The 12,687-nt window shown below is 34.3% G+C and overlaps 1 protein-coding gene across 1 annotated transcript in view; it reads right to left on the bottom strand.

The window, feature by feature from the left end:
* LOC112057758 (peroxidase) overlaps positions 1 to 12,687 on the bottom strand; it is a 41,253-nt gene that overhangs the window by 7,206 nt on the left and 21,360 nt on the right. The window contains exons 5-9 of the mRNA XM_024098301.2: positions 6,225 to 6,416; positions 5,137 to 5,333; positions 4,210 to 4,383; positions 485 to 563; positions 165 to 310 (exon numbers count right to left, since the gene is read on the bottom strand). Coding sequence (XP_023954069.1) covers positions 165 to 310; positions 485 to 563; positions 4,210 to 4,383; positions 5,137 to 5,333; positions 6,225 to 6,416 — 788 coding nt within the window. The remainder of the gene's footprint in view (positions 1 to 164; positions 311 to 484; positions 564 to 4,209; positions 4,384 to 5,136; positions 5,334 to 6,224; positions 6,417 to 12,687) is intronic.

The following is a 12,687-nucleotide window of genomic DNA, read 5'->3' as shown; positions in this document are numbered from 1 at the left end:
AGCCCTCTTAGTGCATCATCACCATCAGGTTTAGTAAGGGGCTATCTTGTAATGAATAAAAAAAAAGAATTCATCTATCAAAGCAAAAATCAAATAAAGTAAAGAGAAAAAGTAAGTAAATACGCATTTTAAAAATGACGACCATTGAAATAGTGTAAACTTACCAGCTTCAAAACAGTACATATTTTTATTAGGTCTCGTACAACCTTCATCGGGTATATCCAATTTTAGAGGCAACAAGTCTTTAAGGCCATATTCCTTGAATACGGGATTCATACGTAGAAGACCACCATATCCAGTTCGTAATTTTCTATAAGTGAAAAAACAAAGAATAATATAATTAATTAATTATGCTTCTAAGAAAAATAACCTTTTCAGGGATTCAATAGAATAAAATTTCATTATCAATAGTAGATCAACACCATCAATAAAAAAGATTTTACTTACCTTAATTAAAGTAAATCATAAACTATTTTAATATTACCTAGCGAATTTTTCAGTAACACCATAGACGGTGTTCCCGTCGAGAGCACCAGTCAATGTATTGAAGGGAACTCTTGAACCTAAAACAATGGAAATATATTGTAACTAGTAAGTAAAACCATATAAAAAGGCAACCGTTACTAACTATCAAACTCACATTACCACTGAATAGATTGCGCTGAAATTTGTCACCCAGATAATTGAAATGATAAAGGCACCAGCTAAGGAAGGATTTTTCCTAATTTTACCCTCTATGGTAGGGTTAAAAAGGGAATAAAAGTTTATCTACTCTGATTTCATCCCCAAGGATAAAGAAATTTATTTTAACTTAACAAGCCAGTTTTGAGAAGTCAAGTCTGCTTGAAGTTAATTTATTTATGTATTTTAAAGACGAAAAGTAATTCGTAAGTGGATAACAATAATTATTATTATTATCGGTCAACAGCCTTGGATACAAATATTGCTGTATCAATTATCCCTCAATATTTCCATTCGTAGTTATGTAACTAATTTCAACCTTGTTTTAATATTAAAACACGAATTAATAATCATACATTAGAGAATAATGAGAAATTATCCAAGCTCAAAAAACTAGATCCGTTGAGAAATTTATAGAAATCAAGTTTAAAAGGCGGCGGCTTTTTATAGTGTTGTTTACATTTAGTATTAGTAAGCAGCTATAAATATCTCACAGTATAATTTTTGCACTACATTACGCAAGGTATCTACTCGGATACGTAACGGACTTTCGCCTCTCACTTGAAAGATGTACGGGTCAGAAACCGGTCACAAACTTTAAATTGTATGTATCAGGGAATGGAATAACACTGCATGGAATAATACTGTATACGCTATCTAAATTTATTTTAAAAGCTGTAACGGCACGGTCTGTCTTTAATAATAGAATCAAAAAAACCGGCCAATTGTGTGATGGGCCACGCGCAGAGTAGGATTCCGTAGATTAAGGTAGCACTTTAATCCCATATGTAATACACAAAAGTACCGATAACCATACCCCACGCCATGGGATAGACGATGAAAAATCCTCACTTTGCATGTAAGGAAGTAACCCAAAAATTATTTTTCCATAGAAATTTTATCTATCAAGTTTTAACAAACTCTGAGTTATCTTACTGACAACTTTATCTTTTTCACTACTCTTGCTCAAAAACACTGCCATATTACCACTCCACAGCGGGGCTAAACAAGCATATTAGCCTCTAGGGGCTAAAGTAATTTTGTTTTTTTAATTCTTGTCTGTTACGAGTACTAGCCTACTATAAAACGGAGGAGGTTTTATTCGAAAATTGAATCATTATAGGTAAGGCTCTGATTGTTTTGAAAAATAAATAAAAAACTTTAAATTGGAAATAAATGCAGCGTTCTTGTCTGTGGAATGCGTTCATTCTTTTATTTAATTTTTATTGAAGACATGGGACATCCTTTACAGTGTAATACCTTTGCCTTTTTCTCATGTGAAAAAAATAAAATTAAAAAGCGAGAATTTAAAAAACAAATAATACACACTTGATTTAATTCAGAAAATAATTGTAAATTTGTGACCGTAACTTTCATATATTTCAACATTAATTGTTATTGGTGTCTTCATCTACTGAGAATGGTGATCCTAATTTGGACATGGATGAAATTTTCAATCTGTTACCATCAAAGTCCAGACGCATTTCCTTGAATACTTACCTACGAAAAATTTAATAAGTGAAGAAAACAACAACAAATGGATTCACTTACGAAAGGAGTTTTTTAAACTATTATCTCCCACGTTTACCTCATATACTCGTTATCCATCTTCACAGTAGTCGGAAATTATGTTACCTACCGGGTAAAAGCATCTCCCATAATATCCAAAATTGTAGACTTTGTACATTTAATTTTCAATTAAATAAATCATTGAATATTGAACTAAACTATTTTATTTTCTCGCAATCGTAGTGAAAAGCAGAGTGTAACACGCGGGGCTAAACCCATTATATACTCGGTTTTTATTTAGGCGGCCCTCGACTTACGTATAAAAATACCTCGTATATAATGGATCTTTTTAGCCCCTTGTATAACAATCTACTATTTAACAGAATTAGTATGCAATTTTCGATTACCAACTACGTTTTTTAAGTTGGTCGACTAGTTGGGTTCCTTGTATATTACGGAACCCTAAAAACGTTTCTACAACAACTAATAACACAAAAGCTACTTAATAATGGAAATATTTTGTTTGTAAAGGGATTTACAAGTAATTTGAAATTCAAGGCACCTATTGATGTTAATATTTAAAAAAAAAATGTCTACGAGAGATACTTGTATTAATTTGTGCCGAGATTTAAAGAGTATTACGGAAGACGATTATGAGCAAATTCACGTGAAATTTTACGTAAATTTTGGAAAATCTTCTCTTAGCAGATGCATACGTTAAAATAACTGTGTGCCAAATTTGATTTGAGTTTGGTGTTGATGTTGATACATTAGTGAATATCAAAATAACAGTAATATTACAGTTCTAAAAATGTTTTAAGAATAAAATATTTGTGTAAAAAGGTTCTTTATGAGAACATGAAGACCCTTTTTACACAAATATGGATATCATAACAAACACAAAAAATTATACTTTTTATATTTTGCCATGGTTAATACAAATCGAAGGTTATAAGAGCAGTCAACTTTCGCAACACTTCGTACCTCTGTTTATGGGAACGGAATACATAATACATCAAAGGTGTTGGTGATTGGTATTGCGTATTGCAGAACAATGTAAGTGTCAAGTATCACACTGTGCGAACCTAGTTTGCATGAAATGCAAATCAACCACAGGTGATCGATTGCCGGTTTGCGGTCGCTCTGTCAGATTTTGAAATATGGACCCCGGTACTTGTTTGGACATCGTGTGTGATTTTAATTGTTAACGTTCTATTATTAACGACAAGCAGACGCCCGCGACTTCGTCTGCGTGGAATTTAGTTTTTCACAAATCCCTCGGCAACCATGGATTTTTCCTAATTTAAAAGTAGCCAATGTGTTAATCCAGACTTTAATCTATCTCTACTTCAAATTTCAGGTGATTTGGTTCAGTAGGAGTCGTGAAAGAGTAACAAACATTCATACCATCAATCCTAACAAATATACATCCATAAAAACTTTCGCGTTTATAATATTAGTAAGATAGGATATGGTAGATTTATTTATTCGCGGCCCTGTGCGCCATTAGAAACTACGGCAGTCATTTAAAACACGGCTTTAATAGTATGAGCCTGTGATATTCAGATCGTTGTCATTTTAAAAGCGGATAAATTGCCAGCTTGTTGTCCTACCATAAGTAAGTACAGTAGGCATCCATGGAGTCTGAATCAGGGAGGGATTGCTTTGGGAGGTTTTAAATGTTCTGATTCCAATTCGTCTAAGGCTGATGCGCAATTTTTTTATATAATGAGATATCACTTGAAGTCCATCATGACAATCTTTCATCGGGCACCCTTAAAGTTTATATTATAATACGGTTTTGCGTGACTCAAACAAACACCCAAAAACAAACACATTAAGGCTGTACTCTTAGTACGTCCCCTTGAAAACTCAGGTTCTTAGAATAGTAAAAAACTGAAAATCTGGCTCTTCATACGATTTCCTTAGCCATTTAAAACCAATGGAGTTTTGACTTAGAAACTTTTTTATCCGAATTCCACGCGGTTTTTCTAAGAGACATTTAGCTAAAGTGCTTACCCAGACGGCAGCCGGGTCTCGGGGAAGGGAATCCTCTGACGAAATCTATGCACTTGACTCCAAAGAGGCGGTAGAAATAATCATCGTCGGGAATGCGGATCTCGTTACAGTATGGGTGCTTCAGGTGAGGCGGACGCTTACAGCATTCTTCAGGGTCGTTTCGGTGAACAGGATCTGAAAAATAATATTTTTTGAGTAACATTGGCCTGCGTTGATCTATCTGTGGGAAGGGAAGAACATTTAGGAGGATGATCAATCAACTTGCGCACACTGACAAGATAAAACCGCTGCAATACTGCGAGCGATCGTCACCTTAGCGGAAAATGGAGTCTGGTACTCGTAGATTCATAGTAATTTTAAATCGATATAAAATATATTTGTGAAAAACAGAAATTCACGCGAACGGACTCACTACAGATTATACTCATTAATACACGAGTATTTATTTATTTTACCAACACAAAACAGCTGCCAAGGGTTCATAACTTGGTCAAAGTTAGCGACATAATATTTTAAACTGCGTTATCATTTAGTATCGGATGAAAAAGCGTTCAGGCTGATACTTGTTGAGAAATAATACAATAAGGAACTTAAGTTAACTTGTACAAATCATGCCCACGTGGAAAACTGGCTGCATTTTCGCGCTGGACCTCAGGCTGATCCTTTGCGCGAAAAATGAGCCAGCCCTTCTGTCACCAGTCGAGGCAACTAGCCGCGGTGAAATGATTCGGTAAAATTTTTTGGCACTGCGACTCCATGGCCCAAGGGCCCCCACGGCAAAAGGTACAAATATGTAACTCTCTGTCAGAGAGGCATACTTGTGCCACTTACCGGTTTCAGCTTTTTCTGCTTCGGCTCCCGGTCTTGATTCTGTCAAACTTATAATACAACGAAAATGATAGATTAATATGAATAAAGAAGACTTACCAAGCGGAGTTCCAGTCAAAGTGTAGTCGTGGTCCATGAACTGTCCCCAAGCGATGACCATCACAGTGCCGGCGTGGTCGTGGAAGCCGTCGTCGGGGTGCATCGTGCGGGACACCACGCGAGACAGCGGCAGGTCGTGTCCAGTGTGAGATATACGGGGGGCGTTGATGCCGTCAGAAAACAGGGGGCCTATTAACCTTTAAAGATATAAAAATCCCTTTTAATAAGTACTTTTTTACTTGGTAATTGGTAAAGTAATTTCAGGTCGTGCTCAGTGTGGATACGGAGAGCGTCCATTCGAGAACAATAACCATTAAAGATATGAAATCTCTTATTAATAAGTACTTTTTCACTTGGTAATTAGAAAAGTACTTTCTGGGCGTACCCAGTATATAGGGAGCGTTTATTCCATCCGAAAATAAAGGGCATATGATACATAAAAAAACTACTTGGTAACGTAGAAAAGATAAGATCCGTGCCTTTTAAGATCGTCGTCGTCGTCGTCATCAACTCATATTCGGCTTACTGCTGAGCTCGAGTCTCCTCTCAGAATGAGAGGGGTTAGGCCAATAGTCCACCACGCTGGCCCAATGCGGATTGGCAGACTTCACACACGCAGAGAATTAAGATAATTCTCTGGTATGCAGGTTTCCTCACGATGTTTTCCTTCACCGATTGAGACACGTGATATTTAATTTCTTAAAATGCACACAACTGAAAAGTTGGAGGTGCATGCCCTGGATCGGATTCGAACCCACACCCTCCGGAATCGGAGGCAGAGGTCATATCCACTGGGCTATCACGGCTCTTTTTTTAAGATCACCATGATTATTTTCGCCGCCAATCGGTATGGCTGTGTTCTGATTTGAAGGATGTGGTTGCCGTTGAAAGTACAGGCAAAAAGGCTTATCACGTGTGTTTTTAAACTTCTGACCTCTTTAACTATGTGCTGGCATTAGCATGGCTTTACAATAATTATGTCAATATCTAAATGTAAATTAAAACTGAAGACTCAGAACAGCTGCTGGATCTGGAGCTGGATCGATGTTAATGAAATTTATGCGATTATTTATTAATATAAATAATACCTTTGGAACGGAGCCATAGTTGCACCCCATGTGGGATGTTTCAGGTTGTTGCAAAGTCCATCAAGTCGACGGTATTTTCCAGCGCGGCATTCGACGTGTGAAAAAACGGGCGGACAAGCTTCGCGGATCAGTGTGCGGGAAGTGTCAATCAACGGCAGGCCTTTTTCGATTTCCTCATATGTTAAACCATACCTGCAAAGAATAAATAAGTTCCGATTAAAAAAAAAATCAACATACCCCTATTTTACCGCAAGGCCATTTTAAACTACGAACGATATGTTAGAATTTGCAGTTTCCATATAAATAAATAAAGAAAAGACTAATCATTTATTTCATGGAGCATAATTTTATTAATCTATATATAAACTTATATACCTAATAACTACGTAATTATGTAAAACACAAATTATAAACTACGAGTAGGTAAAAAAATATTGATAATTTATAGTATAATGGAAATTTACCCTTATATAAATGCATACTTTTATTTATTGACTAGGCCACACCCCGCGGTTTCACCCGCGTAGTTCCCGTTCCCGTGAGAATACGAAGATATAGCTTATGACACTAACAAAGAACGTGCTTAAAAATATTTTCGAAATCGGTTTTGTAGAGCCAGAGATTACCACAATTCCACAAACTTTATTTCTTTATAACATTATAATATAAATAACTTACTGATAATATTCAAGAATATTTATTTACGCATCTAAAGCAATAATATTAAAAATCTTAGTTTATATCTGAATGGCTTAACAATTTTTTAATTCCCTTTTATTTATTCGCAAACGTATCAAAACTATTGCGAAATTGAATTTCAAATTGTCACAATTTTTAATCGACTATTAGGATCTTACTGCCTTAGAACAAAAGTAATAACATTGAATGAAATGCCAAGGTTTGTAACAGTAGTTATAAAATGAATCTATTAGAATAGTCATAAAAACAATAATGTAATGTAATGATGTAATATAAAATATCATTGTCCATGATTTATTAGCCTATATTTATTAAAAGCCCACTACAGGTTTCCGGCCTTATAGGTTACCGGATATGGAACTTGGACCCAACACGCTGCTCTAATGTGGATTAGCGGTGTGCTGGGTCCATCATCATCATGAATAATGTTTATAACTATAGTCATTAATATACATACATTTTACGATAGTATCATTACTAACATGGTATGTAATATTAAGCAATTACTTGAAAACCATTAATCAATAAGGGAATAATAAATTATGGGACCATATCTGGAAAGCAGTTTCTACTAATAACTTGACAGGCAGTATAATATTGCCAATATGGTGTGAAATATTAAGCAATTACTTAATATTAATTAACGCGCGCGTTGATGTCTTTTACATGTGAAAAAACGCATACAACATGTTACTTTCTGAATACTTAATGGTCTAAGATCCGGCATTAGAAATATATACCATCATCTGTTATTTATTAGTGATAAGAAATAAATGATAGATAATATTCATAGAGACATTGCAAATAGGTTGCCTAGTTAAATTGCGACCAGACAAATTTTTCATACAAAATCTAGGAAACCATGAAATAGATCAAAGACAACTTAATACAACAAATCAGGCATAAACTATGCTTTCATTTGTCATATTAGACGATAATATGACAAATGAAAGCTTATTGACGATTTATGACGATGTCATTTATCATAATAACTGATGAGGGCATATAAATAAATTACATAACTGTTAATATCTGGCTACCCAACAGTTGCAGTGTGAAAGCAGGCTACTTCTATGTTTTCCGTTATGTTGGGTATATTTTTTTTATAGTGTGCATTATCATCATTAGCAAACATATTCGGCCCACTGTAGCGCACGAGTCTCCTCTAAGAAGGAGGGGAGTTAGGCTAATAGTCAACCACGCTGGCCTAATGCGGATTGGCAAACTACACACACCTAGAGAATTAAGAAAATTCTCAGGTATGCTAGGTGTGCAGGTTTCCTCACGATGTTTTCATTCACCGTTTGAGACACGTAATATTTAATTTCATAAAATGCACATAACTGAAAACTTCCAAAGCCATCGAGCTCCAAACTCTATACTTGACTATCGTCTCCTGTGGTAAGGCTAACATAGGCTGAGAGACTTACAATATTTTTAAAAAAGGTAAGTCTGGCATTTGCAGGCTCTCGGTCTATATGTTAAGAACTCGATAGGCCTATATGTTAAGAATTCGAATCACCGTAATGAGCGGCTATGTATGTGAGCTATGTAGTCTTGTCCGGTCCAATTTACTTTCGCGTGCGTGTAAGGTCCAATTTTAATGATTTTTTTTTCATTATCGAGGTCAAAGACAATTCGCAATGTAGATCAAGGTTTATGGTGATTAAATTAAGATGTGTTATGATAATCATTATAAGTACGCTTTTATATATTTCGTTAGTCGGGAGTATTGTTACTAACATTATCCACGCAGTAGAAGTTGCGGGCGTCCACTATTAATAAATAAATTAAGTGTAGATAAAATCTGTAATAAAATATATTGAAATATTTAACGCGCTATGTCGTTTATATTTATCGCATTATTGCGCTGTGAATAAAAAAATATAAGATTACATATAATACATAATCGTGTACTGATTATATAATATCATATATTTTCACATAATCAAGATAACGGTTTCACATTTGATTTACGAATCTTAAAATTGGAATACTTATGTAAAATATGTATTTATAAATAATAATCATTAACATAAAGTATGTTAATGATTATTATTTATAAATAAATATTCTATATAAATAGTTTTATGTAAATAACAATTTTCGTTATTGATAAATGCGTGTACCCGTACATTAAAAAATACTACTGTATAACGTGATGGTGAGAGTCAGAACTTTGTAATTTTTTATTCGATCACGCAATCATACTGCGATCATTATTTAATCCATCCATATTTAATCCGCCGTATAATGGGGATGATGACTAGGTTTGAATATATTGATTTTTATGATACATTCGGGTAAATAAAGACAATGTTAACTAATATATACATAAAAAGCAACGATTGTCTGGATATTTGCAAATTAAATGAGATAATAAAGTTTCAAAATCTATTAAAAATCTTTTATCGTAATTAGATGAAAATTCATACAGTTTTAGCTTCCTTACATTAAATGTGACATTTTTCAATATTTGAACTATAAACATAAACGCACAAATAACAAAGATATTAGTAATTTTGTTTGAACGCCCATACAAACCTAACGATCAGCGAGCCATCGACGTCACTAAATCGTGCCAATTTGTATGGAGCGTTTTTCAGGGATCCGCGGCAGCGCCGCAAATCTGATCCTTTAAATCCCTGTAGCTCCGAAAGTAATGATCGCATATACCCTGTTACTTTTACAAAATTGCTTTGCTATTAGTATACTCTTAATTTATATACAATTTAAAAAACTGTCATCATTCCTATTCTAGTCTTTCTAATGAGGCCCATAACCAAGTCTCGGATCCGTATGTCATCACTGAGAACGCGCACTGTTCGGAGACTTTCGAACACCATATAATTGTATAGGATAAGCTCAACAATATGTAGTAATAGTGATAGGTACATTAATATATTATGTTACTGAATACACCAAACCTGTATAACGGGTACAATTTCTAAACAATAGCAAGTTTTGAAAGCATAGCATAAATGCCAATAGAAATTTTAATTTTAAGTACCTATATCAGAACCAGATTGAAACCATTCATATAGTGATGTCAGATGTTAGATACAGACAAAAATATAGTCTTTTCAGAACAAAGTCTCCCGGAATCTCGTAGTTTTTGATTATAAAAATGTAACAACTTATCATATTTCTATTTACAAAATACTAGCTGATGCCGCGCGGTTACACCAGCGTAGTTCCCGTTCCCGTAGGAATACATGGATAATACTCGATAAATGGAGTATCTAACACAGAAAGAAATTTTCAATCGGACCAGTAATTCCTGAGATTAGCGCGTTCAAACAAATAAATAAACTCTTCAGCTTTATAATATTAGTATAGATTCGAATAAAGTATTTCCTAAATATATTATATCCATGCAAAATAATTGCAGCCTATGTGGTTGGTACGCAACGTTATATTTTAAGGCTATATTTAAATGTAGCAATGTAATATTTAAATGTAGCATTGTGAATATTATAAAAGTCTTTAATTTAAAATACATTCAAAATCGATTATGTCCAAAAACTTCTACACGATGTTATTCTATATATCATTACGCGTGCCAGGAGCGTTAGCATTATGTATATAATGTAGTATAATAGGTAGAGACCGCAGACCCAATCTGTCATTCATAACAGCGGAGAACAATGGGGATGATGACTAGGTTTTAATATATTGATTTTTATGATACATTCGGGTAAATAAGGTCAATGTTAACTAATTTATACATAAAAAGCAAAGATTGACTGGATATTTGCAAAATAAATAAGATTATAAAATTTCAAAATCTACTAAAAATATTTTATCGTAATTAGATGAAAATTCATACAGTTTTAGCTTCCTTACATTAAATGTGACATTTTTTAATATATGAACTATAAACATAAACGCAGAAATAACAAAGATATAAGTAATTTTGTTTAAACGCCCATACAAATCTAACGATCATTAATTGCCTACGACGTCATAAGTGCGTACCATTTTGTATGGAGCGTTTTTCAGGGATCCGCGGCAGCGCCGCAAATCTGACCCTTTAAATCCCTGTAGCTCCGAAAGTAATGATCGCAGATACCCTGTTACTTTTACAAAATTGCTTTACTATTAGCGTACTCTTAATTTATATACAATTTAAAAAACTGTCATCATCCCTATTCGTTTGTACAAGTGACCTTCACGATGATACGCATTGATAACTTAATGGAACATATTACAATAAATCACTCCTCTTTCTTTGTTAACCAACCTACTAAATCTTCATATACACGAGACCTTGGATGTAAGTATTTTATCGTCTTTCATAATACTATCTATGTAGTCTATCTAATCTATGTAGTAACAATTCGTATATTACTGAGTAGTAAGTATTACTAGTGTTTAGTTAGATGTGATGGTTGTTTTACTAATTTTCCGGCTTCCTTTTTATTCTACGAATACTTAGATTTTAGGTTACTAGTACCTTAAAATTAAGAACAATTAAGCCTTTTATACATTAGGTAGGATAAGGTAGGGGTAGGGTAGGGTAGGGTAGGTGTAGGGTGGGAGTAGGATAGGGTAGGGGTAGAGAAGAACTGTAAATAAGTCAAAGCGAAGCTTGACCGGGTCCGCTAGTAATATTATAAACGCAAATCTACCTTTAAATAAAGAGGAATTAAGCCTTTTATTTATACCCCACTTAAGTGGGATAAGGAAAGGAGGTCAAAAAAAATCTCGACTTCATTTTCAGTTTAACTTTTGTACTGGACACGCAACATGTGTACATAATCAAATGAAATATATCTTACTACGAAGTAAAATTGAAATGTTTGCATAATTAATTATTATGAATATTACAGACGGTATATCTTTTTAATTATACTATCCAAAATGGTATTCATTAACGACTACTTCACAGCTTAATTAGCTAATACATCAGTGTTAAGCTTTCCTACTGAGTGACAGTTACTAATAGCTGAATATAAATATTGTTTTATTTGTTTACTTTCCGAGTCGTGATACCTCCATGGCCGTGAATGATCAGATCTTGGAAACAAAAGAACTAATTCAAAGGTCAGCCTTGGGGTCGAAATTGTGCGTTAATCATTCTACACCAACAATACGTGTTGAACGAAATTGATTCGGACCAACAGTTGACAAGGTCAATGTTGTTTCGAACTTCTAAATGTCAATCTATACTAGGTACATGTTGATTAAGGCTAAGATTATCGCAATTTATTGATTATAAATTAAAATACCCGCTCCCATCTTAAATTGCATCATCTACTTAGGTGAGATTTTAATCAAGGGCTCACAAGTAAAAGACTAAATAAAAATAGCTCTGTAATAGTGTTATCTGCCTAGTTGCTAATATTTAGACTATATGCCTTTGGATCACAAGGCCCTGGGTTCGAATCCTGGGTCGGTATACCAAACCCGAGGCCAAGCCTACCTTACAAGAAATTCTGAATTGCTCGAGTTGGGTGGTTGAAGAGTCGCTAAGCCGTCGGGTTTTGGTCAATGTCATGAACAGTAGTGGTCGTTACAGAAATATATACAGGGTGGTCCGTAAATAGTACGACATACTCAACAATGGTCATAGCTGACATTAAGGCATATTCAATTAACTCAATATATGTTAGCCGAAATCTCATGGTTTTTAAGTTATATTGATTTTTGTAGAAAATTACTTACCCTACCTTGAGTGCAATTTAGCCGTACCATGTGCTGAAAAATTACTAAAGTGTTCATTTTATGAAGCTATTTTCATCAGCTAAGACAGCTAAAAAAA

Source organism: Bicyclus anynana, chromosome 10, assembly GCF_947172395.1.
Source record: "Bicyclus anynana chromosome 10, ilBicAnyn1.1, whole genome shotgun sequence".
Taxonomy (NCBI): Eukaryota; Metazoa; Arthropoda; class Insecta; order Lepidoptera; family Nymphalidae; genus Bicyclus; species Bicyclus anynana.
This window is presented reverse-complemented; position numbering and strand designations above follow the sequence as displayed.